The following is a 24,873-nucleotide window of genomic DNA, read 5'->3' as shown; positions in this document are numbered from 1 at the left end:
TAAGCATGGGAACTGTACAGGAAGAAAAGGGACAAAGTATCACCCATATTCAAACCAAACAATATTTTGTTATATAAAATATATTTCAAAATAATGTAAGCTGTTAGAGAAGACTGTAATTTTAGAGGATACTTTGAAAACTAATCATCCCAAGGCAGCTGAATTTCTACTTGATGTTATGACACTGGAGATCTTAAAAACTACAGGAGGGGTGGATAGTAAAGCTGAGGAAGAAGGCAAAGGAATCCTGTCCTGAGAGTCTGTTGTAGAAAGCACCTGTCAGAAAGCTGAAACTGCAGAGCTTTTCATTCCACTGCACATACAAGGTAATTAAAGATTGCATTTTGCACATGCTGATGAGAGGTTTGAGATGAAGAACCTTTTTGCCACCTCTAGAGATCAAGGACTGACATTGTAATCGTTTTCATTTACAGAACCTCTACCAATTCAAAAGGTAAGATGTCAAGGAGCAATGGGTGCTACTTGCCAATAGGCACTGAACCCCCCCCCAGGCCTCTGCAGGCAGGAGACCATGGCCATTAAAACAGAAGGCAAAAACTGATTGAAGTTAACTTTATTCCAAAATATGTATAATTTACAGGACTAAATAAGTGCTTCATTTGTGAACAAAACGTTTCAACACTCGTGAATAACTTACTCGTAGCTTTGTGTAACACTTCAGTTTCCAACAGAGGGAAATATGAAACAGTATTTTGGCACAAGGTTTTCTCTGCATGCAATAATATACTTAAAAGTTTCACAGTTACTAGGACAACATTCCTTCTTTGGGATTGTCACTTGTAAAATAGGTCTAAGAAATGAATGCTTGATTTTGTCTGCTCATTGCAAGTTTACTGGCTTAAACAGCAAGAATTAAACATGAACATCCTTTGGAAACTAAATTTGTCCACTAAATAAAAAAATCCCACTGGTGAAGAAAAGAAAAATATTTTAAGGACATTTCTCAGCCTTGCTGAGATTACCTCACACATGCTCTGGGAAGGACTCACCCATGAGATTTATTACTCATCCATTCAAAATAATCACAAGTTTCAATGAGATCCTAATCAGGTGTTGAATTCTTTAAGCTGTAGAAAAATGGCTTTCATATCTAGCTTTATCACAGATGCACTTGCAAGTACCTGTAGATAGAAGTGCTGTCACTCTAGCTCTGCGTGCAGGTGCTTGAAGCAGGCATGTAAAGCACTGGCTGTTGTGAAACGCACAGTTTGCATCACCACAGGTCATCTATCATATTGTTGAAGGTTCTGTAAAGCCAGCATATGAAAAAGGATCACAAACAAAGGGACTTCTGTTATTCCACTCGGCAGTTCCTTCAGGAGCTTCTGGGCTGTCCGTGCCATCTGTGGGGAAGTGGAGGAGCCACACACACGAACCCAAACGTTCCCTCACACAAACACAAACATTCCCTCACACAAACACAAATGTTCCCTCACACAAACCCCAACCCCGACTGCAGAGCTCAGGGCTGGGTTCTGTTCATTGCATAGCAATGGCATTTGAAACAGGAGAATTCAGTCGTGCCCTAAGCAGCAAGTCCTTCCAGCACACCTCGAAAATCACATCAACTCTTAAAAAAACAACAAAAGAAACAGAGGATGTGTGTTTGCACCTTGCACTGAAGTTTGCTACCATTGAACATCCTCTTAGTGTTCATAATTACTAAATGCAGCCTGCTCACAGGAGGTCCATTCTACCAGGACACATCATAGCAGCACCTTAAACCAAAAAGGAATGAAAAAAGCTTGCAAGGCCCAGAATGTTACCAACATTTTGGTGTGAATGTATTTGGAACAGTAAATTGTACATTAAGATCATGTTTAAAAAACCAGCACATGTCAGAAATATATTAAAGCAAAGGAAGCTGTACAACCTTAACAACAAAGGCAAGTACATTTGGTTCACCTCTGAGCTGTCATTTCAGGAACATGTTCTTTTGCAAGTTGAGCACCCTAAGTTGATTCAGTATCAGTTCTATTGACTTACCCTACATTTGAAAGGATATTAAAAAAAAAAAAATCTCCTAACCCCTTAAGACCCCGATCCTGCCAACACTTACATTTCTACCCAGCCTCTCAAGAAAATCAATTCAGCCCGTGAGCACGTGCCAGCAGGAGCAGGACTGAGAACAGGGGAAGGCATTCTTTGTTCTGCTGCCCCTACACAACCAAGGTCCGTGTGACAAACAGGGAAATTCAGCCTCTTGTTTTCAACAGAAAAAATGACTCTGTATGAGCCTTGGAATAAAAATCTGTGAGGAGTTAGTTACATACATTAAGTTACAGACACTGACTGGATTGATCAAAAGTAGACGAGGTCTCACAAGGCTTGGTTTACAGCTATTTACAGCTGCAGGTATATATACATTTTTTTTAATGCTTTCATATGCTTTGGAAGTCAAAATTTTCTAGACACAAGCAGCTTTGCATAGCTAAGAATGTGTAGCATTAGCAAACTCTGACTTAAAACTACCAATTTCTCTAGGCCAACACAAAGAGTTTGGGGGGGACTCCCTCCCTACCCCCAGCAGAAAGTATTTAAAAGTGTATTAGCAGAAATAGATGCAAATAAAGCCACAAGTAGAAGAAACATCTACTGTCATACAAACTTTTAGCATTGTGACAAACAAATATGGGAGGCAACAAGACAGATGTTTCATTTTTCAGCTTGTTTGTGCTTATGCTCTCATAGAATGCAAGTCCCAAATTTGCTGTTTCCTTTGTTTGAATCTTTATATACTAAAGAAAAGCTCAAATCAAACTACAAAACTACTAATTCAGTTTTAGAATAGCATTACACAGGCACCCAGATCAAGATCTAGCAATCACAGCATAATGGAAATAAGCAGAAAATGCACAGAGTAAGCTCAAGTAACATTAGTATCACTTCCAGATACACAACTGTGCTAAAAGGCTGTGGAGAATCTGATGTTACTTTCTGAAGAGCAGCTCTAATGGCAGCAGAGGATACAGAAGAGAGCAAGTAAAGGAGTCACTGCTGACCAATACTTACAATAAGACAGTGCCTTGAAAACCAAATCAGAGACAAACTGCAGAAAAAGGGAGATAAGTATCATTTTAGTTCTACCAAGAAATAGTTCTGACTGAAGTTTATTTTTAAAATCATGGTGAAAACAGAAACTTAGCCTTTTTCAAGAACTTGTTCAGATGTGAAGGAATGGCAATATTCAGGCACAGTATTTCAGATCAGGTTTCATGATGCTTACTGTGGGATTCACCACACTGTGAAGTCTGGTTGCAGTCTCCACATTTTCACAAAAATACTTAATAAATCCAAACTGAGCGACTTAAGCCAACAACACAGGATCCAGACCCGTTTCTGACTTCTATGAATAATTTATGGAGAACCAATTTTGCGAAGAAAAACGTTAATTTTGGTCAGAATGAGCCACTTCCCTAAGACAGTGCAGACATATTTAATTACCTCTTAGTACTGCACTTTCAGTAAATGATTTCATGTCGTAGTACTGTGTTCACCGAATTAAAGTTCAAACTGTTTTAAATCCAGAGGATGAATGAAACTATTCTGATGTGCATGTTCTAGTAAAGCACACAAAGCTCATAAATACTTTTAATTACAAAGTACAATAACTGGGTAATGATTACATTGTAAGGTTGTCCACACAAAACTGTGGGTTTTTTTTCTGGAGGTCCCCAATGTTAAGAATTAAGAACTGTGGCAATTATCACTCTAATTTGTAAATGAGTTTCAAGGGAATTTAAATGCCAGCTGGTCTCTCAGATGGCTACAACTCAAACCCCTCAGCAATTCTGCTCTTCAGCACCTAAGATTCCTTCTCTTGCAGAAAAAAGGACTGACTTTCTACATTCAGAGGTAAAGAAGTTTCTCATTTCTGCCAGTTGAGGAAAATACCCTTTTCCCCAACCAGATTCACAGTAACACCTTCTCTTTCAGGCATTTCTGTGGGAAACAGAGAAGTCTGGGTATGGAGAAGTGTTCTCTGGTATTCCATCCAGGGGAAGAAAGAAGAAGGAAAAACATTTTGAAATGTAAAGATGCAACATTGCTAGAAAAAACTTTGTTATCTTATTTCCCAGTTTCAGAGTAGGCAGGTAAATATAAAACAGTCATATCTTCAAAGGAAACAAAATTACAAGTGATGCCTTCCTTTTTTTAATATATCCCACCTTTCAGATCAGAACTCTAGACACTGTGAAACCTGGGGGGCCTTTCCCCACAGCAGAATTACTGTGCTCCTGGGGAGCTGAAGATTCCTTTCTGCAGTTTCTTCAGCCAAAGACTGGAAGTGTCTGAACTCCTACCCAGAAACGCTGAAAAATTAAACAGGCAACACAGCTGGGATTTCAGGAGGAAAACGGGAGTTTTAGGGTTAATATAAAGAAATTATTTCCAGTAAAGGTCGAGATGCTCACCATATCAGCATGTTAACTATGGCAATTTAAAGAGTGTTAGGAAGAGACAAAAAATAGGAAAAAAGAAGGGTACTGCTCATTTTCAACCAAAACAAGCTGCCTGCAACGGATGAGTAACTTAACTCCCACATCCTTGAGTTGAGAATGTGCAGCACAGAGCATAGAGAGTCCTCAAAACCTAAGGCTTGGACATCCATCTGCTGATGGGCTGCACAGTAAATACACAGCCAGCACTTCTCCTCTGACAAGGGAGGAGTAAAGTCTGTTACAGGCCCAGGAGTTTGACACGAAGAGGTTTCTCCTTCCTTTAAGGTTACAGAAGCTAAAACCTGTCCAGGACAAAACCAGAGGCCTACATTTCACAGATATTATAGTAAGAGATAAAAATTACTTAAGGCCAAATTCCAACATACATTCACAACTCACGTATTCTCACGCCAATGAAAAATACCACAGACAGTGGCAGGAGGGGCAAAATAAACATTAAAAAAAAAGATTCCAAGAGGTCAGATGTTTCTTGTCTGAAAAATCGGGTTGTGTGAATTTGACTACACTCAGGGAAACTCTAAAAGCTGCAGGAACTGAGGGCTGTGAATCAACGTGCAAAAGCAAGATAGAGCTGTTCTGAAAGGGCCTCTGTGAGCTGATTTCCCAGCTCTGCTGTATGGATTCCAATTGTTTTTGGAAGCAGGAAGTCCAAAAACAGGAGTCGAGGTGAGTGAGTGTTTTAAGGAATTTAATTTCCCATTTTTAAAGATTTCTGTTAAGGTAAGAGAGGTATAAACCACTGTAACATTTCTCAACTTGTATTGCAATAAAGCTAAGAGAACTTCAGCAAAAACAAATGATTCCAGTCTCTGAGGCACACACATTGTAACATTTGTATCTTACAGACAGAAATAATTTAAGCAAATCCCCCCTGGAGACTCTAAAAATGTTAGTCCCATTTATTACCTTAGCTAAAAGGACTACATACTAATTTTCCCTAGAACTATGAACTCCAAGTTCTTTTCCTACCCTTCAAAGGGCATCAGTGCCACTCAGGGAGAGAAAAAAAAAAAAGGTACTGCTTTCTAGATATTTTTAATAATAAATATGTTCAACAATTCGAGAATCTCTATGTGTCTAGTGTGTAGGACAGGTATTTGGGAAGTGTCAGCTTATGCAGGAGAAAGAGCTGTGAAGGCAGAAAGTAAAAGAAGACAATGCGGCTTATTATGTTCATGCCGGATTTAAAATACAAGCTACTAAAAAAAGTAAACAGAAGTAGCTTACACTAAAAATAGAATCCTCCCCCATAAGTTCAGGGAAGCATCTCAACTGAACAGGTCAGGGTTTTGGTCCAGCACATGGGAACCCTGCATGTAAGCCAGGAATAGAGAGAGAGAGAGATAGAGAACAACTTCAAAAAGTTCTTCCATTTAAATGAAAGCAGTAACAGCTTTGTAAAGAAGTTTGAGGAAAAAACATAGGCACCACATAATTTTTAAGGTTCAAATGTACATCAACATGTTACAGCCCCCTCCCTTCCCCCCCATTTATACACACATAGTTTATGTAAAGTCACATATTCAAGAGAGTACCTTCAGCATGAAAAGTCTCTTAGGTCAACTGCTCATGACAACTACATTCAATAATGCGAAGTGGATCACTTGGTAAAGCCATTATCTCCCACCCCAATAACTTAAATTCAAACCACAGGGAACAGTTATATCACGTAGCACTCAGTGGCTGGGCTTGTCAGAGCTCTGGAACAAGGAGCACAGCTCTTCACAGGTCTGTGTTTCCACTGAGCTGAACTGGGACTCCATTGTATTCCAGGCTAAGTCAGCCAGAAGGAAGTCATCCATTGCTGTCTGTGTCTCATTGCTGGTGAGGAATAAACTGCCCAGGTTCTCAAAGCAGCTATCCATAGTCTGTGTCTCAGCACTGCTGAGCTGGACTTTGCTTTCAATATTCTGAGTAGGTGTGGTTTTAGTAGCCACGTACACTTCTGTCTGGGTTTCTGTATCAGATGAGTCAGTGCTCATGGAGAAACTGGACTGCTTCAGAATGCTTCCTAAAGGCAGGTGGGTAGTACTGTCCAAAAAGAAATTCAGGTCTGTCTGTGTCTGTGTATCAAACATCTCCAAACCTAAGAAGTTAGAATTGCCTCGGCAGTTATAGGATTGAGTGGCACTATCTGAAAATAAGAAATCAGTCTGAGTTTCAATGTCCAGTGACTCCAAAACTGGCTCAGAGTTTAGGGTACCAAGCTCACTCTCTTCAGTCTGAGTTTGGATATTGGATGCTGAAAAGAACTCTTCAATGTCGAAGTCTATCCCTGTGCTCTGTGAGGGACCAGATGGCAGATGTGTGTCAGCATTAGAACTCGTCTCAGACAAAAGGCCACGATTATCCAGTGTCTGGCCAGACATGTTTCCTGAAAAGATGTTTTCCAGATCACTTAGCAGGTCCATTGTCTGGGTTTGATTATCCGTTGTATTTTGAGGTGGAAGTATATTAGTCTGTGTAGTGAAGCTGATCAGGGATTCAGACTTCACCGTGTCCTGATTCAGGCTCTTGCAATTAGTTCTTTGCAGCAAGGTTTGATCTATATTTGCAGGCATTAAATTGTTTTCTGGAAGATCAATGTGAGTAGAAACATTATATGACGAAGGGACATTGTCAAAGATGTCACTGCACATGACAGCCTGGTCCATCTGAACTCTTCCATCAATACAATCCTGTGTCCTACTGGTTTGAGTCTCTCTAGAAACGCCACATGTTGGGAAACACCCCTGACTGAAAGCATCGGTCTGAGCTGCTATGGATGAAGTCAGTTTGGAAGCAGGCAGCAGTGTCTGTGTCTGCACACTGATGGGCAAGGAAACCTGGGAGCTGAAGGACAGATCTGTCTGAGAGCAGGAGGACACACAAGAGTTGGGAGTCCAGGCTGCAGCTGGGACAAAGTTCTGTGAAATATAAGATAAGTCAGTCTGTATATTTATGGAAGAAATTTTGTTCTTGTGACAAACAGTGCCCATCTCTTGCCCTGTGTTACTTGGTGTAACCTTATCCAGCTCCACTTGCACACCAGTGCTCACAGGCTCCCGATCACCAGCACTTGTCACTTTTGACACAGGCATACTGTCCTTAAACACAAGGGTCTCTGCCTCCAGGGCTGGAATCAGAATTCCTATAGACTGAGGCAACAAATGAACAGTACTTACAACTGAACCTTGATTATCAACAGCCACTACAGCAGGTTTGACAGAAGGGTCTGTGGCAGACACATAAACAGGCAAGTGAGCCACCTGCATCACCGGGACTTTAACCAAAGCCACCTTGGGCTTGGGCAAAAGCATCTTCGGGGTGCATTTGGGCTGCATTTGGTTTGTGAAGTTAGAGCTGTGGGAGCCTTCCAGAGAGGCCACTGCTTTCACTTCAGAGGACTCCAGTTCCTGAGTGCCAGGAGCATTACTGTGGGTACTGATGAACGCTTCGTTTGCTTTCTCTGCCAGCTGCTGATTGTGTGCGGAGGTTTCCATTTTCCTTTTCTTGCTGGGAGGATCCCTGTGAACACGAGATCAATAATTTATACTTCTTTCAAGCACAGAACATCTGCCTTCCATTCTTTTGCATCACTGCATTGAAAATACAAACTGAAGTTACAGATGAGGGTGGATATGAGAAGACAATCATAAAGTTCAGTTTTGTTAAACGTCATTCCTCACTCATTTAAAACAAAGAAAAAAGGCTACCTTTTTTATGGAGACCTATTTCTAAATGGAGGTGGAGGTTTAGATGTTTTTTTGCCTCTTGCACATTAGGCACTCTGATTTGAAGATGTTTAATGTGTTACTTTGATGCTAACTCAGACTGAGCACTGAAGGCACAGGGCTCTTAACATCAGTGTACAGGTAAAGGTCTAGAAACTGCACAGACAATTAGCACTCCTTCACTCAAAACTTAATTTAGCAGCAGCTGAACCTCCAAGAAAGACAGTCTAGGCCTCAGAAAGCAGAGTGCCCTTTATGAAATATATGCACACGTTAAAACAACTGTGAAACTAAACATACAAAAATAGGTGGTAAAAAAAGAATCCACTAATAATTGCAAAGACAACTAAACTATAAAAGAAAGTAACCTGAACTGCATTCCACACCTCAGTGACCAGCTATAAACATCTACAAATCATCTCTACTCTCAAGGAACTGTAAAAGCAGATGCAACAAGAGCCATCAGCACTCACGCCAGGCAGTGCAGCATCATCAGTGCTTTTTGTTTTATACACAGGGAAACCTGATCTTACTGATCAGACAAATCGCCACTGCCTTCAACAAAACACAAACTCCTAAAAGCCCCAGAACAAAGAAACTGCAAACTGCTCCCCAGCTAAGCCAACGTGAGCCATTTTCAATGTAACCAACAGGAAGGAGACAAAAAGGCAGCACATGGGAGACACAGCACTTGGGGATGAATGTTACCATTACTGAACTGCTTCACTTTTACCTGTGTTCTGCAGGGATTTCATGGCCAGTCCTGTAAATGTGAGACAGCAATGCTGTTCTGCTGGCATAGGGGCACCCACAAGTACACTGGAAAGTCTTGCCACAGACCTCTATATGCCGTTTCAAATACCATTCTGTGCCATAGGAGTTACTACATTTATCACATTTGTGCTTCTTTTCGGCATGCATTTTCATAAAGTGCTAGAACACACAAGGGAAAGCAAACATTAGCTGCAGTGAAGATAAAAGAGAAGAAAATCATGTTTAGGGGAGACATAAATATTTGCAATTTTTTAGTTGTTAAGTAGCACTGAAGAGTAGCGATTTTCTTTAAAGTCTTACTACTAATAAGTTACAAGTTTAAAGAAAACTACAGAAAGAATTAAAAGTTGGCAAATCTGCTTGTGCTAGATGTATCTTAAACCACAGAAAAATATTTAACTGTCTTAAAGCCACTGAAAGCTTCCTATGGAAAAAGATTAATAAATCTACAGATCAATCTTGCCACAGAGCACAGTAAGTCTATGTAGCAACATGTGCACACTCCTGAAGATCTACAACTGAGCAAATAATCTCAAGTCATACAGGTCAACACCAGAGCAAACACCAGGATTTTTCCTTTTCATTTATGGCACAAAGTGCCAGCCACTCCAACCCTACAGCCTCCCCAGTTCATTGCTGGTAAGCACCAGCAGCACCAGCTCTTTGTGCTCACTCACTCAGAAAACAAGTCTTACATGTTTTCTTAAACAGGTAACTGATAAACAAATGCATTTTGATAATAAAGCAGAGACAAACTCTCCCTTCTCGACCACTTGAAAAAGCAGTTAAAAGCATCAGCCACATTTTAAACCTTTATTGGTTGCTACTGTGATTCCCTCCCCCTTTGATCTTTCTCCATCTAATTTGTGGAGAGGGGCTGTATTCCAGTTCAGCAGAACATACTGGCATCTGCCTGATCAAAAGGTTCAAGTCCTCTAATATCAACATGCAAACATGCAAATTCATTAACCACATGCACATTGGAGTTTCTGCCTACAGTTCTTTAACTTCTGCAGACATGCTGAGAAGCTTTGATGATATCTGAGTGCAAAAGCAGAGTAGAGACAGTCAGGACTAAACCAGTGCGAAAATACTTCACGAAACAGGAATACCTGTTTTACAAGAGAAAATTGGGAAAATGGTCTGTTTGGTCCTCTAGGGCAGCCTTCAATAGGACAGCAGTAGAATTTCTGTGAAGTTTTCAACCCCTTCCTTATTGGTGCATTAAGTTTTCCATCCTGAAAAAGAACCAGGTGAGAAGTTGACGATTCTATGGGTTTGCACTTTAAAGACTATATTCAGAATACACATCAACTCCGGCTGAGTTCACACACCTCAATGAGTTGAAGGCACTTTCCTAAGCTATTTGAAAGTTCACATGGAGCTTTCCCCCCGTGGATGCCACTTTGCAAATATCCCATCAAAAGTACCAAGTGCAATTACAACAAGCTCTATGGAGTAGTGGTACTGTACTACTCACTTTTACTAGGATACTCACTGCTCCAAGCTAATTAAATCCACATTTTGTATTTTTTTGATCCAAAAAAAGTTTTCCATACAGATAATACACTAGACTGCTGATTCCATGGGTTTTACTTGTTAGTACTTGAGGTTCCACTGTGTAACACAACACTTCTGTGATGCTGGAATTCTGTTGCCACTGGAATTCTCTGCCACTCAGAGTTTACATGTAATGAAATTAAAAATGCCAAGATTATTTTGTTTTCCCTCAAATCACCTCTCAAGCCAAGGCACTCTGTGTAAAATGTAATCCCTTCAAGCAGTATTTCAGTTATGTTTCCACACACCCAACACTGCTCCTTGCTGACACTGCTGCACGTTCATTTTTGTTAGTGACAGACCATACTCAAAGAAGTGACGTTTAGAGCCTCTCAACCAAAATAATCAGCTGCCATTTCATCATGAAAACGTGGAATAAGCCTCTAGAAAGGGACTTTTCATGTAACATTTTAACCATGTAACATTTTAACCTTCTAAGCATCTTTATGTACAGCAGTTTTCCCCATGGACAGCCCATTCATAAACAGGCCTGTTTTATCTCTGCTGAATCATCACTGTGATTGTTGTTGTACCTCCTACAGCCACTGCCCAAAACAGGAACATGACTCAAACAAATCTAGTTGTTCCAGCCCCAATTATACTTTTTAACCCTGAGTTTACCCAGAAACATTTTGATTCAAAGTCAGTCTTGAAGTCTTGAGGAGAAAAAAAAAGATTTGCTTTTAAGTCAAAGCTATGTTTGGCTTCTCCCACTGCAGATGAAATCAATACACTAAGTGGCAATTGGAGTTACTTATTCCTAAGTAAAAAGTTATTAAGTGTGTTATATTTAATGCCACAACCCAACAAATGACAAGCCAATATGGGAAACGTGCAGGCACTGAACAGGTAAACCACAATCAGGTTATTTAAAACTACTGAAATATCAAAGTATAGAATAACAAGTGTTTAAAAGCTTTATAAACATCAGTGAGATGCTTTTTTAACAGCTGGAACACAGACTTTGGTGGCATAGACCACAACGAAGTTGTGGTGGCAAGTTGAGAGATACTCTACATATATAAGAAACCCTATATGGACAGTAATCTTGTTTTCGCCTCTTCCAAATCCTCCTGATGATTAATCTTGCACCTTCTCAAACCCCACCTGGCCAGTCATATTTCAGACATTCTCACAAGTCCCTTCCTTGCATATCTGATTTTATGTTCCACGTTATTACAATATCCACTCACCACAATTATCAGCAGATACATGTTCAATTAACTCCTCCCAGTGCAGGCACTTGCACTGTAAGGAATGCTGACATGGCTTGTGGCAACACCACAAAAAATGGGAATTAACAATCCTGGCCACCGACTTAGCCAAGGTGAACTCAGTAACATCTTGCCTTCCTGCCACAGCAAGGCTTACTCCAAAAGATGCATTTAAAATCACGTTGCAGTGGACCGTAACCAACTATTTAAAACATATTTTTTTGCAGCAGAAGCTCCTGCATTTCTTTACTAAATAGGACATGGAGAGAAGCGCATTTATTTTTATTATAAAAACTATTGTGGCAGTGCAGTAGTGGGTAACCTACCCCAAGGGTATGCTACTCTTTCCAGTGCACCACTGACTACAGCCTTCCTGCTGTCCCAGGAATCCACAGAATCCTTACCTTCACATGAACTCTTCCAGCTTCATTTAAACTACACAGAAGTCTTCCCCTTCTCCCCATAAGATAGTACAGACAAAAGACCAACAAATTAAAATGAAAAATTCAAGTCTAAGATATTGAGTCATTTTATACCCAGTGCTCTCATTTTTTATTATTGGCTTAATTAAGCCAAGGAACCAGAAAATAGAAACTTATATATCAACAATTCATCATATCTTCTTTGTTAGGCCAAACAAGCCAAATTCTTCTAATTCCCCTTTGTCAGACACACTTGCCATTCATCATCCTTAGTAGTTCTTTTCTACAGCTCTTCTGGGTTCATTTTGACATATTTAAATCAGATTTTTACTCTACAGCACTGACAGAGAACATCCTTCTGTGATATTTTAGGACTGCCCTTCTCACAGCAGCATTACCCCAAATGCTCATCCTTGTATGACCAAATTGCTTTTGCCAGTGTTCCCCATCAAAAGTTAGTCCTGGTGTGTAACAGAAATAATCAATTTGTTTGTTATCACCTCACAAGACTATAACCTTGTACTGCTGCACTTGACTGTTTTTACAGGGTAATGTTACCTTCCTACATAAATGTCCTTCCTCTGCCATGGCAATCCCTCTCATGGGTTTTGGTGTCAAAAAAATCCTTCTGGTGCTGCTTTTATTCATGAAAATTAACCAAGTCAGCCTCCCTTCTCCTCAGTAGTACCACCTTCTCTCCTTCCCCAAGAGCTTCTTAGCCTCTCATTTGCCAAGGTGCCTCTTCACTAATTTCATGTCTCACTAACAAATGCAATCTACTGAATTCTTTTTGTCTGGGGAATCAGTTCTCTCTTAATAGGAAATACCAATACTAAAATATTTAGCCTCCCTTAAGCCTCAGCAACATTTTTACTCTTAATTACGATGCCCTCGGAACAAGTCAAGAAGTTCCTGTGAATCTGCATCCATCCACATTTCAGTATTTATTCCAAGCTACCCCAAGATCCAGTAACTAGGTGTTTGAAGCAGGCTATAATTCCACAAGGCACAGGAGCTGGTTAACAGAGGCTGGGTGAGAAAGCAGCATCTCCTCACCCGTCATACCCTGGGTTATGTAACCCACCAGCTGCACTGCACTCCCAGAGCATCAGCTCACAACCAAAATGCCTCTGCTGACCTCAGAGAACACTTCCAACTCCTGCTGTACCTCCCCTCACACCAGCACGTGAGATCTAACACACAACCCACACTAGAAGTTGTCAGTGCATGTCAGCAAACGAAATGAAAACATCCCAGAGATAGCAGACAGCAAGTGCACCGAACACTGCTCCCTTTTGTTCATCACCAACGAGCACGTGGAACCCACACTTGACTCCTGAATTAACCATTTCACACAACAAAGGTGTTTACTGTGTGGCTGCTGAGGCTGCACTCTCAGAACGCAGTTTTCCAGGAATAGGATTTGTCCTGGCACGCTTGGCACTATGATTTTGGGAAGACCAGGGATATCTTTCTGGAAGGGCCACACTCAGATGTGTGCCTGACGAACTGTGGCTCTCCTCCCCCACCAGCACATGCTGTGTTTTCTCAGCAGTACTATGGAAATGAGGGCTTGTTTCCAAAATGGCATCCATCTGTTTGGGTTTTTTTTTTGACTCAGCTATTTTTAAAAAAAAAAAACAAACAAAAACTCCACCTAAGAGCTCTCGGCACTGGGATGAAGGCGGATTGACAGCTGATAAGGGTAGGAAATGCTGCCTGTTTGCACAGCACCTCACAAGTGGTGCTGTAAAGTCTTACTGCAGAAAGATAAGGGATAAGCAAGTGAAACAACAGAAACTGAGCCCCAAAGAACTTTTGACTGCCTGGGGTACGTTTATAAAAATGCTTAAAATTCGTTATTTTCTGTAAGTAATTTTAGAGGAATCCTCAACATGACTGGTCAGCCTGTGCACACACACACACCTGCAGGGGCCTTTCCCACGGGGAGATTTAAACAAGAGACAAGGAGAAACACTTTGTTATTCCCGTTTGGAATCATAGAATGGTTTGGTTTGGAACAGACCTCAAAGCCCATCTCATTCCACCCCAGCCATGGGCAGGGACACCTCCCACTATCCCAGGTTACTCCAAGCCCCGTCCAACCTGGCCTTGGACACTTCCAGGGATGGGGCAGCCACAGCTTCTCTGGGCAACCTGTGCCAGGGCCTCACCACCCTCACAGGGAAGAATTTTTTCCTGATATTTAATCTAAACCTACTCTCTTTAAGTTTGAACCCACTCCCCTCGTCCTGTCACTCCACGCTCCTGTAAACAGTCGTGCCCCATCTTTCCTCTAAGTTCCCTCCAGGTACTGGAAGGCCCAATTAGGTCACCACAAAACCTCCTGTTTTCCAGGCTGAACAATCTCAGTTCTCTCAGATTCTCTCCAGAGAATCCCAGTTCTCCTCGGGGTGGGGAATCACACCCCCCCCGAGTCTCACTGCGAACCAAACCCCGGCACAGCCACCGCCGCAGCCGCCCCCCGGACCCGCACCCGGGCCGGCCGCAGGCCCTGGGGCCGCCCCCGGCGCTGAGGGAGCCCCGCAGCCAAGCCGAGGGGCGGCCCCGCGGGGCCGAGCGGGCGGGGGCGGCGGGGCCGGCGCGGCCTCCCGGCGGTACCTGCAGCGGGTGCGCCTTGCTGAGGTGCATGTTGAGGGCCGGACTGTTGGGCAGCACCTTCCCGCAGCCGGGCACGGTGCACAGGATGTTGGTCCGCACTTGGGACAGCTCGGTGACCGAGGGCCGCACCAGCTCGGCGGCGGGCGGCCCGTCCCGCCCGGGCGCGGGGGGCCGCCCCAAGCCCCCGCCACGCCGCCCGGCCGCCGCCGCCGCCATGTTGCTGTCACTGCTCGGCCCCCCGCGCCCCTTCCGGGGCCCGCGGCCAATCGGCGCCGCCGATGGCGAATATTCATGAGGCACGTGTCGAGGCCCCGCCCCCCGCTCTCAGCGCCACCTAGCGGCGGCCGCTGGCAATGCCAGAGGGGCCCGAGGGAAAAACAGCCCGAGCTGCGGACCGGGAACACCGGGAGACACACGGGAAACAGGGAGACACACACATGGGAAACAGGGAGACACACGGAAAAACGCGCGTGCCGGCCCTCGGAATGGGGGGGCTGCGGGTATTGGGTTGCACCGGGAAGCGGAGGGGCAGGCACCGATCTCCTCTCTGGCGAACGTCCTGGAGTTGTGTCAGGGGAGGTTTAGGTGGGTATTAGAGAAACGTTCTTCCCCCAGAGGGTGGTCGGGCACTGAACAGGCTCCCCAGGCAGTGGGCACAGCACCAAGGCTGACAGAGGTCAAGGAGAGCTTGGACAATGCTCTGAGGCACGTGGTGGGATTCTTGGGGCTGTCCTGTGCAGGGCCAGCAGTTGGACTTTGATCGTTGTGGATCCCCCTCCCACTCAGAATATTCTGTGATTCACTGATGTTGGAACCAATGACACAACACTGTGGCTTTTCCCCTATAATTTTTCAAGTTAAAGGACAACATGTGCACCATTTATCAGGGAAGGGTTATGCCATACACTGTGTGTCCATCCCCCAGCCCCTGTCCCCACAGCTCCATGTGGTTCTGCTGCTTGGGATTATCACAGAACAGAGGTCATCTCGTCCAACCCCAAACTTCCAACTTATTGGAAGAGACCAGCTGGAGCGAGGAAGACAAGTTTGGTCTCCACATTCCCCCCTTGCTTTACCTTCTCCATGGGGACACTTGCTCAGCAAGAAGGAACCCAGGAGTTGCAGATGTGTTTTCTGACAAATTAATAAATACACACCTGCTTGCCTGGAAGTGCTGCACAGTTCCTGTAATATCCCTGCTTACAGGAAGTTAGAGATGAAACATATCTCTGAAAATCAGAGATACCAATGTTTTGGTTGTTAAAAAGGGGATGGAGCCTGCCTTTCCCAGAAACAAGAGGCAAGCACAGGCACTAGGCCAGGCACTCACAGTGTTTTAGAGCATTTGGGAACTTTACCTTTATGGTAAATCATTGTCATCTCAGGCATTTAAGTTATTTGGGAGAGAGCATTAGGAAGAACAAGTAGCAGAGAGTGAAATGCACACTGGAATCTTAATGGACCTGAATCCTGGAAGGCTCTGTGAGGGTGAGTGAGACATGTAAGAGCCAACTCAGTGTCCATCACAGAAAACCTGCAATTCTTTCAGAATCCTAACATGAAGGATTTTGTCAAACTAAGATTTAAATCAGGTGGAATTCCTAAAAACCATATCACTAGCAGATAGTCCTAAACTAACCTCTTTTAAAATGTGAGTTATAGAGAAAAAACCAAACCAAACATCAGAATATGATAAGTCGTATTTCTAAGTCAGGCCAAACAAACTGTTATGAGAAGACTTAATTTACACGTTTATTTACAGTTTGAAAACAAAACCATGCCCATACAACCTCTCAAAATAAGGCTGCCTCTGAGCACTGAGGTATCCAAAGTGAATTGGAAATCCCACATTACACAAAGTACACACAAAAGTGCCCAGGTAACAGAATTAAAGAGAAAACACTTGTACTCAAGAACTGAATCCTGAGATCAAATCCATCTAAAAAACCCAAATGCAGCAACTATCTATACATTCCCAATGTTTCCCAACTCCAAAGAACTCCAATGCAAAGGTGTTTGCATTAGTGACTGTTGCCATCTTGATCCTGCAGTCCTTGTCCCCAAGCACAGAAAAGTGGCAACGTGCAAGGGTTTCAGAAGGATCAAATATTAATTTGAATAGTCTAAAGAAAATATTGCCTGTTTCATTGTACTCCTCCAAGATAAAGTTTCATAAGACATTAATACCAAAGACAGATTTTTTTCCTTCTTAAGTATTTGTTATTTGCTGTTGCCCTTGTTGCCCTTGTTGCCCTTGAGAAGGTCTTTGAGTTAATATCCCCTGAAGCTGGATGGAAGCTTCTTACTGGAATCTATATTCCAAGAGTCCCTTCTTCCCCGTGCCCTGTAATGGTCTTTGAATACAAACTTCACCTATTTAGATAAAAACTTGCCTGAGCTGCAGCCAGGGAGTGCCACCCCTCTGAACTGGAGCCACAATAAGAAGGGCCACCAACAATCTCAGAGTCACCTGCAGCTCTGACAGCAAACTGAGCAGCTACAGCTCTGTCACTGCACCTTCACTGAGCTTTAACCTCACAAATACTGTTAAAAATACAGTTAAGAGCAGGCATTACGTTAAAATTTAGAATAACCACGATTTCTGTTTAAACTTCGCAATGGACTTCTTTTATTAGTCAAGGAAAGGGCTGATTTCTGTTAAAGACAACTGTGGGGAGAATAATTAAAAGAAGCCATAAATTGGAAAAAAAATTTAAGGTATTACCAAAGAATAAGTTGTTTTCTAAAAGTCTGTTTCAAAGTTTATGATGATTTAGATTAATAGCAGTAAAAAACAAATTACATTTTTCTCTATGAACAAGTTTAAAATTAAGGGCTTACAAAACTGTCTGGAAATAAACCTTTTTTCTCTCTTATTCTAAAATAATTCCTAGCTTTCTGTGTTATACATGTAAGGAGTGGTGAAAGTGGTGCATCAGCCATACCTGGAGAGAGAGACACAAATAATTACAGCTGTACTCAACCATTATTTACCTTTCACAAGTGTTATAAAACTAAACCACAAAACTAAAACCACAGCTTGAGTATCCATATACAAACTAGTAATTTTAAGATATAGTTAGATATAAGTTTTTGAAGTGGTAATGTTTTTATTCTGCTACACTCCTATCTGTTTCTAAACAACTTATGAGGTTTCTCCCTTATGCAAGATATTTAAATTTAAAAAAATTTTAAACAGCATTTTCCCTCCATTTTATAGAATTGGAACACTTACCTGCTGGTGCCAAGGATTTCAGTGATTCTAAAAGATGTGGACTGGAAAACTTGACCAGACATCTGAACGGTTCTTTTTTATCCAAAACATCCATTTCAGGACTGCTTTTAAACATTGTCTCAAGCTGTTAAACACAAAATTTAACCAGGGAGTATAAGCAATGAGTACATTTCCTTTATATGTTATTATTTAAACGTTTAAATGTGATATGCAATAAGGCTGTTTCTCATTTGTAATGAACGTGATTGCAGCTGGAGCAATGTTGTAATAAAATCAGAGGGTGCCACCACGTGGCAGTTTTCTGCTGAGGGAAGAGGCAGCTTGTTCAGTAATATTGTAAAACATTAAGTATCTCTTAAAATTGTCAATATGCCTGATCATCAGCTAAAAGCTGTGCATCACTCAAGTTAATTATGGTGTTATACAGAGAATTAGCTTTGCATGTGCTTCAAATAACCCTCACTGCTCCTGCTCCAACACACTGCTTTAAGTCTACCTTTATTACAAAAACAAGTCAAAATGCTGAGTTCATGAGGCTGAAACATGATCTAAGACTGACCAAATCTCAATGCAAATATGTTTGTTAGAGAGACTTTTAATTAATTTATGTTAAAATGTCCTCTTTAAAGTTTAAAAAAGCATAGTATTTCTTCAATTTGAAATTTAGCTTAACTACCACTACATGAAAAAAAAACCCAAATTGGTTGCTTTTATTACCTTATATTGTGCAAATTGGAGTATTGGTTGGGGACCATTACCAAAAGCTTCCTGGTTCAGTCTCTGGATTCTTTCTTTCTCACTTTTGTTTTCATGAATTATCCTTAAATCCACTGCAGGGCAAAAGAGTAGGGAAGAGAAAACAGAAAGACAACTTTGGCAGCTGCTGCAATACTGTTCTTCTGATCAGATTACTCTGGTGAAAATTTGAAAATAATAATTTTAACAAACTCATCACCATCTTTTTGTCATAAGGTAGTTGTTTCTATCACTTAACATTTTCAGTGCTTACCAAGAGAAAAACACAAGCTAATGTGAGATACTGGGCATTGAACAAGGAATGGATAATGTAGTGGGAATGTAACTTATGTAAACTTCCTGTTATGAATCTCATTTCCCAAGGCAGCACTAATGACATTTCAAATATACATACCACTTTCTGGTTCTACAGTCCTTCCTTGTAGAGGTTTTGGACAATAAGTTTGGAAGTTCTAAATGGAGAGAGAAAAAATAATATTTTAGTTCACTTCCACTTTTAGAAGCTGTAGCTGAAAAGAACTTTAGAGATTTCTTTTTACTTCTCATTCTCAAAGTGAGTATTCTTCCAATTTTTGACCAGTACTAGAAGTCAGAAAGCCAACCTAATTTTGAGGAAAAAAATGCCTGTCCTGTGATATTTGTTAACAGTTCCCTATTTAAAAGTTTTACATGGACAAGCAGACTAAGTACCCATTTTAACAGCCTTCAACTTATGGCTCTCAGAAGCCATGGGAATGGTGCTAAAAAATCCTAGAACTGAATTGCTCATGTAATTTTTAGCCTGAGTTTAGCCATCAGGAATAAAAAATAATAAAGAGTAGGTGGGATACCAAGTGATCACATCCCCATTGTAATGTTACCTTCAAGAAAGGCTGTCCACCTCAGTAGTTCAATATTATTTTAACTTGATGGTCTCTTGGAAAAGGTGAATTTTCCCCCCTTCTAAAGGGTGAGAACTAGGCCTGAAACAAAAAGCAAGACTTATCTTAGGATTTACTTGTGAAGTGGCTCACCTGGCTATATCTCTTAAACACAATATCTTTAAGGGAGTTTAAAGAATGACTTCGAAGCTCCATTTCACGAATCTCATGGTAATTGGAAGCAACAATCAGGGCCTTTGAATAAAAATTGAAATTGTTTTAACATCATTCTTAATCACCACTGTGCTTATAACATGTCAAAAATATAGTATTTCTAGACATTGTGATGTTTTTGTTTCAAGCAACTGCCCTTTAACCAGCAGGATTTTCGTATCTGAAAAAAAATGTTGCATAGACTGTTATTAAGCTCAGGTTAATATTTAAAAGCATTCACAGGATTAACAAGATAAACCCCATAGCCTTATCAGATGAAAAATAAACAAACAGAATAATACAATATTTAAATTACTACTGCAGAAGTTTGCTAAGTAGAGAAAAAAAAGACTACCAACACTGATCACAAGTTAACAGAAAAGGTGTTTTAAAACTAATGAAGAGCATTCCCTGATGAGCTCAGGTGTTTAGTTCTTCAGCTTAACCCTGTTGATGTAATATTCTTCAACTTCTATGAGACAATTTAATCAAACACTGCCTTACACTTTGCTAAGGAATTAGAACAATTTAGGATCAGTAAAAAACATAGTGAACTGAATTTATTCATGATGCACCGATCCAAAGATTTGGCTTTTGCCCCATTTTTATCACGAGGGAGAAGAAAAAAAAAAAGAAGTAATTTAGTAAATTCTGTTAAGTGAGGAATCTGGACCCATCCTCTTGAAAGCTAACAGAATCCCAGCTGCCCATGGCTGTGGTGAAGTCAGGGGCTGAGCAGCTTTACTGTGTACCTGGCACAGCAGAGGCAAGTTGCTCCTGAGCACCGAGGCCGAGATGAAGACGTAGGGAGTCTGGGAGTGGTACACGACGTAGCTGGGCTTGTACTGGTTGGGTTGTCTGTAGGGGGTTCCCCAGGCAACCCGAATCCAGATGGCATTATCCTCATATTCCCTGAAGGTGATGGTGACCTGAGAGAAAAAGAAAAGCTTTGATTTACCAACACGTTTCGGTGGCCATAAAGATTTTCTACTCTCTTAACCCCAAATATCATTTAGTACACCTCTGCTTGAATAAGAAACAAAACCCACCAAGTGTGGTCAGGGCTGGATTTGAATCAAATTTCCACTGAAAAACAATAACCTCACGAACTGGGATAAAAAGAAGCATCATCTTTTGAACTCTAATACTACTTTTCTTCCTGTCAATATATATTTTCTTGTGAAGGGTGAAAATAAAACCAGCTTATTATGAAAACCTTGATTTCTCCTTTGGGAAAATAACAACACACAAAGATGTCTGTTTAGATGGAGGGTTAGTGGCAATAATTCCAGTATGTCCATTTTTGGAGAAACTAAACTGTTGCTCAGTTTGTGATTTTAGAGCCCAGTATAATATTTATCACTGCTCAAGATGAGAAGACACCACCATGCTGCTTTCCTTGAAGTCAGTCCCATTTTAAGACAAACTCACATTTTATTTCCCTCCAGCATAATTGTGAAGTTGCTAGAACAGATAGGCAATACATTTTTCCTATTTCACATGCAGTTCCTACCATTCCCAAATGAATAATTCCACTTAATTTTCGACACAAACTGTGAGGAAAGGTTATGAAAACAACCTAGTGACACCAGAGCTGTGTAACAAAACTTAGAATGGATTTATTCTTACATTTTTCAAGGCTGACCGAAGTCTCCTTTTAAATTTCTTTTTGAAATCTGTTAAGTCAAAATATTCCAATTCTTCTCCTGTTACATGAGGAAAAAAGTCAACCCAGAAGTAAGAATTGTCTGTAAAAGAACTAGTTCAGAGATGTTTTCAGTTTTGCTGAAAGAAAATTAAGCAGAAAAAGCTGAAGTTGCATAACCTTATACAAAATGTGGGTTAAGTCTGACCTTCATTATTGCTATATAGAGAAAAGGTTAATATTTAATTAGTAGTCACTAATTTCTAATAACTGCTTGAGAAGTTAACAGAAAGTATTCTAAAAACATTAAAGATATCTCCATCGAAAAATCCATACTAGACTGCAGTAAAATGTTCAAAATATCTCTACAGAAGAAATCCATACGAGACTATATTTATGTTTAAAATGTAGGATATGAGGCAGCACAGCAGTAAGTTGCTGAGAACTGTGGGAAGGAAGGAAAAGAAGCAAGGAAAGAGATTTTACCTGTTTTTCTCATCTGGTAAACACTCCATATTCTTTTGTTTTGGTAGATGTGGTTGTCTAAGAAAGACAGGAATTGCTCAATAACAATGTATTGTCAAAAAGTAATTGGAGGAACAAAGAATTTTACAATACTCTTACAGGCAGGTTACTTTCAAAAAGATTACTTCTGATAATGGAATATAATTTATTCAGCATTCTTAAATTACCATTCACAGCAAACATAAAACAGTTTTTTTATTAAAAGAGATGGGAAGTTCTTTTGTAACTCAGTGAGCAGCCAACAAAGGGCATCCCTGAGGGTCAATGTTTAAGGAAGGGTTTCACCCAAAGTGACCAAACTCAAATGTGAGATGTGTAGAATGTTAAAAGAAACCCTGAGATTTAAACTATTATATAATCAAGCTGTGAATGAATACTGGAGTGAAGAGTTCCAGCTGGAGTATTTGCTGATAGTTTTGCCTTTGTTATTTCCTGTTGGGGCATGGAATTACTGGCTTTAGGGTCTGGTGCACACTAGAGACAAACCTGTATCTCTGCATTTATAACTGGGTGCTGGATGTGGGCTACAACAGTTTACATCTATTGAGACCTCAGAAGAAGCAAAAATGCTTTTGTTGATTTTGAGCTTTTTTTAAACAAGGTCACCTCCAGTAAGATTCATCTAAAATGTGATCTGCTTACACCAAGTGCATCTGTACTGCCCCGCAGTAATCACTATGTAATTAAGGGCGTTATCAAGTTACTAAAAAAAAAAAAAAGCTATTTTAATTAATTTTTTACTTACAAATTATGTCTAGAACAGCTGCTTGCTTTATGTCTGCAGAATTTTCCTAGAAAGAACAACAGTGCATGGTGAACTGCAGGTCCAGAATGCTCAATCACACTGCTTAGCATGTGAAAACTCTCAGTATTGGTAGTTTAAATTACATTGCACTGGAGCCCCCAACTCGTACACTCTCCTCAAAGACACCCCACCTGGTCCCAGGGTGCACACAACAGAGTTTTGAGAAATCAATAATGAAAACTGTTTCAGCAAGGTTAAAGTGTTCCTCTGCAGAAGCAGCAAGAACATGGTATGATGTACAAGCAATTAAAAAAATAATTAATGGGCATTTGTGACATAATGCAACACTGACTAGTATTTCACTGAATTTTAACATACTTGGTTTCTCCTTATTTAAGCTTTACAGTGTGAAAAGATTTTTAAGAAACTTTGTGACACAACTTGTTACAGATACAAATGTTTCAGAAACAAATGCTATTTTAAAATGTGACATTTGCTATCTCAGGAGAATAACTTAATGGCTTCTTTCCTTTAGTTTGATCTACACTCCAGGTAATTAACCTTTGAGGATGAAATTCAAAGGGAAGGACACAAAAAGCTATAGAATTCAAGAGATATCAGTAATAACTGTATCTGAGTTATGATATTATATATAAAGACTCCAGATATATATAAAGATTCTTGGTGCACCAAAATCAGAGTTAGATCAGATAATTTTTTTTTTGCTTATAGTACACTGAATGGAAGTAATTCTAGCCAAGGAAATTTTCCAAACAAATCTGAAAAGTCTAAAAGATATAAACTACTGCTGTCATTACCCATACAAAATAGATTTAAATCAGGCCTGTGCAACGAGCCTTTATTTTACAACTTAAAAACACACCCATTTTTTAAAGATGCAACATACTGAGCTTTTATCTAACTTGTGTAATTTAGAGCTCAAAACATGCATTTTCATACTTAGAATGGGGCAGTTCTACACTCCTATAAACCAGACAAAACTGATGATATTACCAGTTCAGGTTTGCATTTTACAGACTACAAACTGCCATTTGATGCTGTTTTAGGGCCAAAGATTAATTTTTTTTGCTGGTGCTTCAATATGCATCCTGTCTGTCCCTGACAGTCCCCAAAGGAGAGGATTTACCTCACAGAGTTGAACAACTTCTTGAGAAATGTTATCCTTTATCTGATGGAAGTTGACAGTCTGCAGCTGTGCCTCAGAGAGAAAGTCCCATTTCTGCAGCATCATCTTGATTTCATCCCGTGGGATTTTTAGCACAGTCCTGCGGATATACTCAGCCACAGTTTCATCCATGATGGAGCCACCTGGAAAAGCTGAAAGGTCAAGGAAGTTAAGACCAAGGCACGGGCAGGCTCAGGGGATTCGCTCCCTTTGAAGGTGCTCAAAGCTGCACCTCGGCACGACTGGCAACACGTTGGTGTCAGTCCTAAACGTGGCACTACCAGAGACTCAGACACCAACAACAGCGAGTTAAAACCCTTCTGCAATAACCTTCTTAGAATCACTGAAGCATAGAATATTCTGAGTTGGAAAGGACCCACAAAGCTCACCGAGTCCAACTTGTACCAAGTGCCCAAGAGCGTTGTCCAAGCTCCCCTTGAGCTCTGTCAGGGTTGGTGCTGTGCCCACTGCCCTGGGGAGCCTGTTCAGCGTCCGACCACCCTCTGGGGGAAGAACCTTTCCTTATATCCAGCCTAAACTTCTCCTGACACAGCTCCAGCCATTCCCTCGGGTCTGTCACTGGTCCCCACAGGGCAGAGATCAGTGCCTGCCCCTCCTCTGCCCCTCACGAGGAAGCTGCAAACCGCGATGAGTTCCCCCCTCTGAGAAAACCAAATGCCCTCACTCCCGCCCTCAGAAGTTCCCCTCCCTGCCCGAGGCCTGGTGCGAGTCGAGGGACGGGGCGTTGGGTCTCACCCAGTGCTGTTCCTGCCCGTCCGGTCCGATAAGTGCCCTCAGACAGCGGGCACGGGCGCGCAGTGGGTCCCGGGACGAGCGGAGCAGCGGAGCAGCAGAGCAGCAGAGCAGCAGAACCGAGCGGCCCAACGCGGCCGCCCCTCAGCGCTCCCACCCTGCCGGT

General features: G+C 41.3%; 2 protein-coding genes across 2 annotated transcripts; both read right to left on the bottom strand.

Moving 5' to 3' along the window:
• Positions 1-558: 558 nt before the first annotated feature.
• Positions 559-15,016, bottom strand: ATMIN (ATM interactor). Its single transcript, XM_027725165.2, has 4 exons — positions 14,790-15,016; positions 10,084-10,209; positions 8,931-9,130; positions 559-7,991 (listed from the first exon to the last, which is right to left on the bottom strand). Exons 1-4 carry the CDS (start codon positions 15,003-15,005, stop codon positions 6,161-6,163), a joined length of 2,373 nt encoding a protein of 790 aa, XP_027580966.1. The 5' UTR covers positions 15,006-15,016; the 3' UTR covers positions 559-6,160.
• Positions 15,017-17,394: 2,378 nt separating this feature from the next.
• On the bottom strand, positions 17,395-24,803 carry CENPN (centromere protein N). Its single transcript, XM_027725192.2, has 11 exons — positions 24,711-24,803; positions 23,916-24,106; positions 22,769-22,814; positions 21,985-22,041; positions 21,483-21,559; positions 20,606-20,782; positions 19,794-19,895; positions 19,175-19,232; positions 18,742-18,854; positions 18,025-18,148; positions 17,395-17,734 (listed from the first exon to the last, which is right to left on the bottom strand). Exons 2-11 carry the CDS (start codon positions 24,084-24,086, stop codon positions 17,619-17,621), a joined length of 1,041 nt encoding a protein of 346 aa, XP_027580993.1. The 5' UTR covers positions 24,087-24,106; positions 24,711-24,803; the 3' UTR covers positions 17,395-17,618.
• Between the last annotated feature and the right edge of the window lie 70 nt (positions 24,804-24,873).

Source organism: Pipra filicauda, unplaced genomic scaffold (assembly GCF_003945595.2).
Source record: "Pipra filicauda isolate LSUMZ 115617 unplaced genomic scaffold, ASM394559v2 scaffold203_size1373443_pilon, whole genome shotgun sequence".
Classification (NCBI taxonomy): domain Eukaryota; kingdom Metazoa; phylum Chordata; class Aves; order Passeriformes; family Pipridae; genus Pipra; species Pipra filicauda.
The sequence above is the reverse complement of the archived record's forward strand: the minus strand, read 5'-3'. Positions and strand labels throughout refer to the sequence as shown.

Excerpts from the sequence above, each read along its gene's own strand:
- ATMIN (XM_027725165.2), bottom strand. The coding sequence starts at position 15,005 with ATGGCGGCGGCGGCGGCCGGGCGGCGTGGCGGGGGCTTGGGGCGGCCC. Across the intron at positions 10,210-14,789 it reads GCAAGGCGCACCCGCTGCAG|GATGGAAAACTTAATGCACC; the intron begins GTACCGCCGGGA and ends GTTCTTTTTCAG. Across the intron at positions 7,992-8,930 it reads GAAATCCCTGCAGAACACAG|GGATCCTCCCAGCAAGAAAA; the intron begins GTAAAAGTGAAG and ends TCGTGTTCACAG.
- CENPN (XM_027725192.2), bottom strand. The coding sequence starts at position 24,086 with ATGGATGAAACTGTGGCTGAGTATATCCGCAGGACTGTGCTAAAAATC. Across the intron at positions 19,896-20,605 it reads ACTTGCCTCTGCTGTGCCAG|GCCCTGATTGTTGCTTCCAA; the intron begins GTACACAGTAAA and ends TTTTATTCAAAG. Across the intron at positions 17,735-18,024 it reads GAAATCCTTGGCACCAGCAG|GTATGGCTGATGCACCACTT; the intron begins GTAAGTGTTCCA and ends CTCTCTCTCCAG.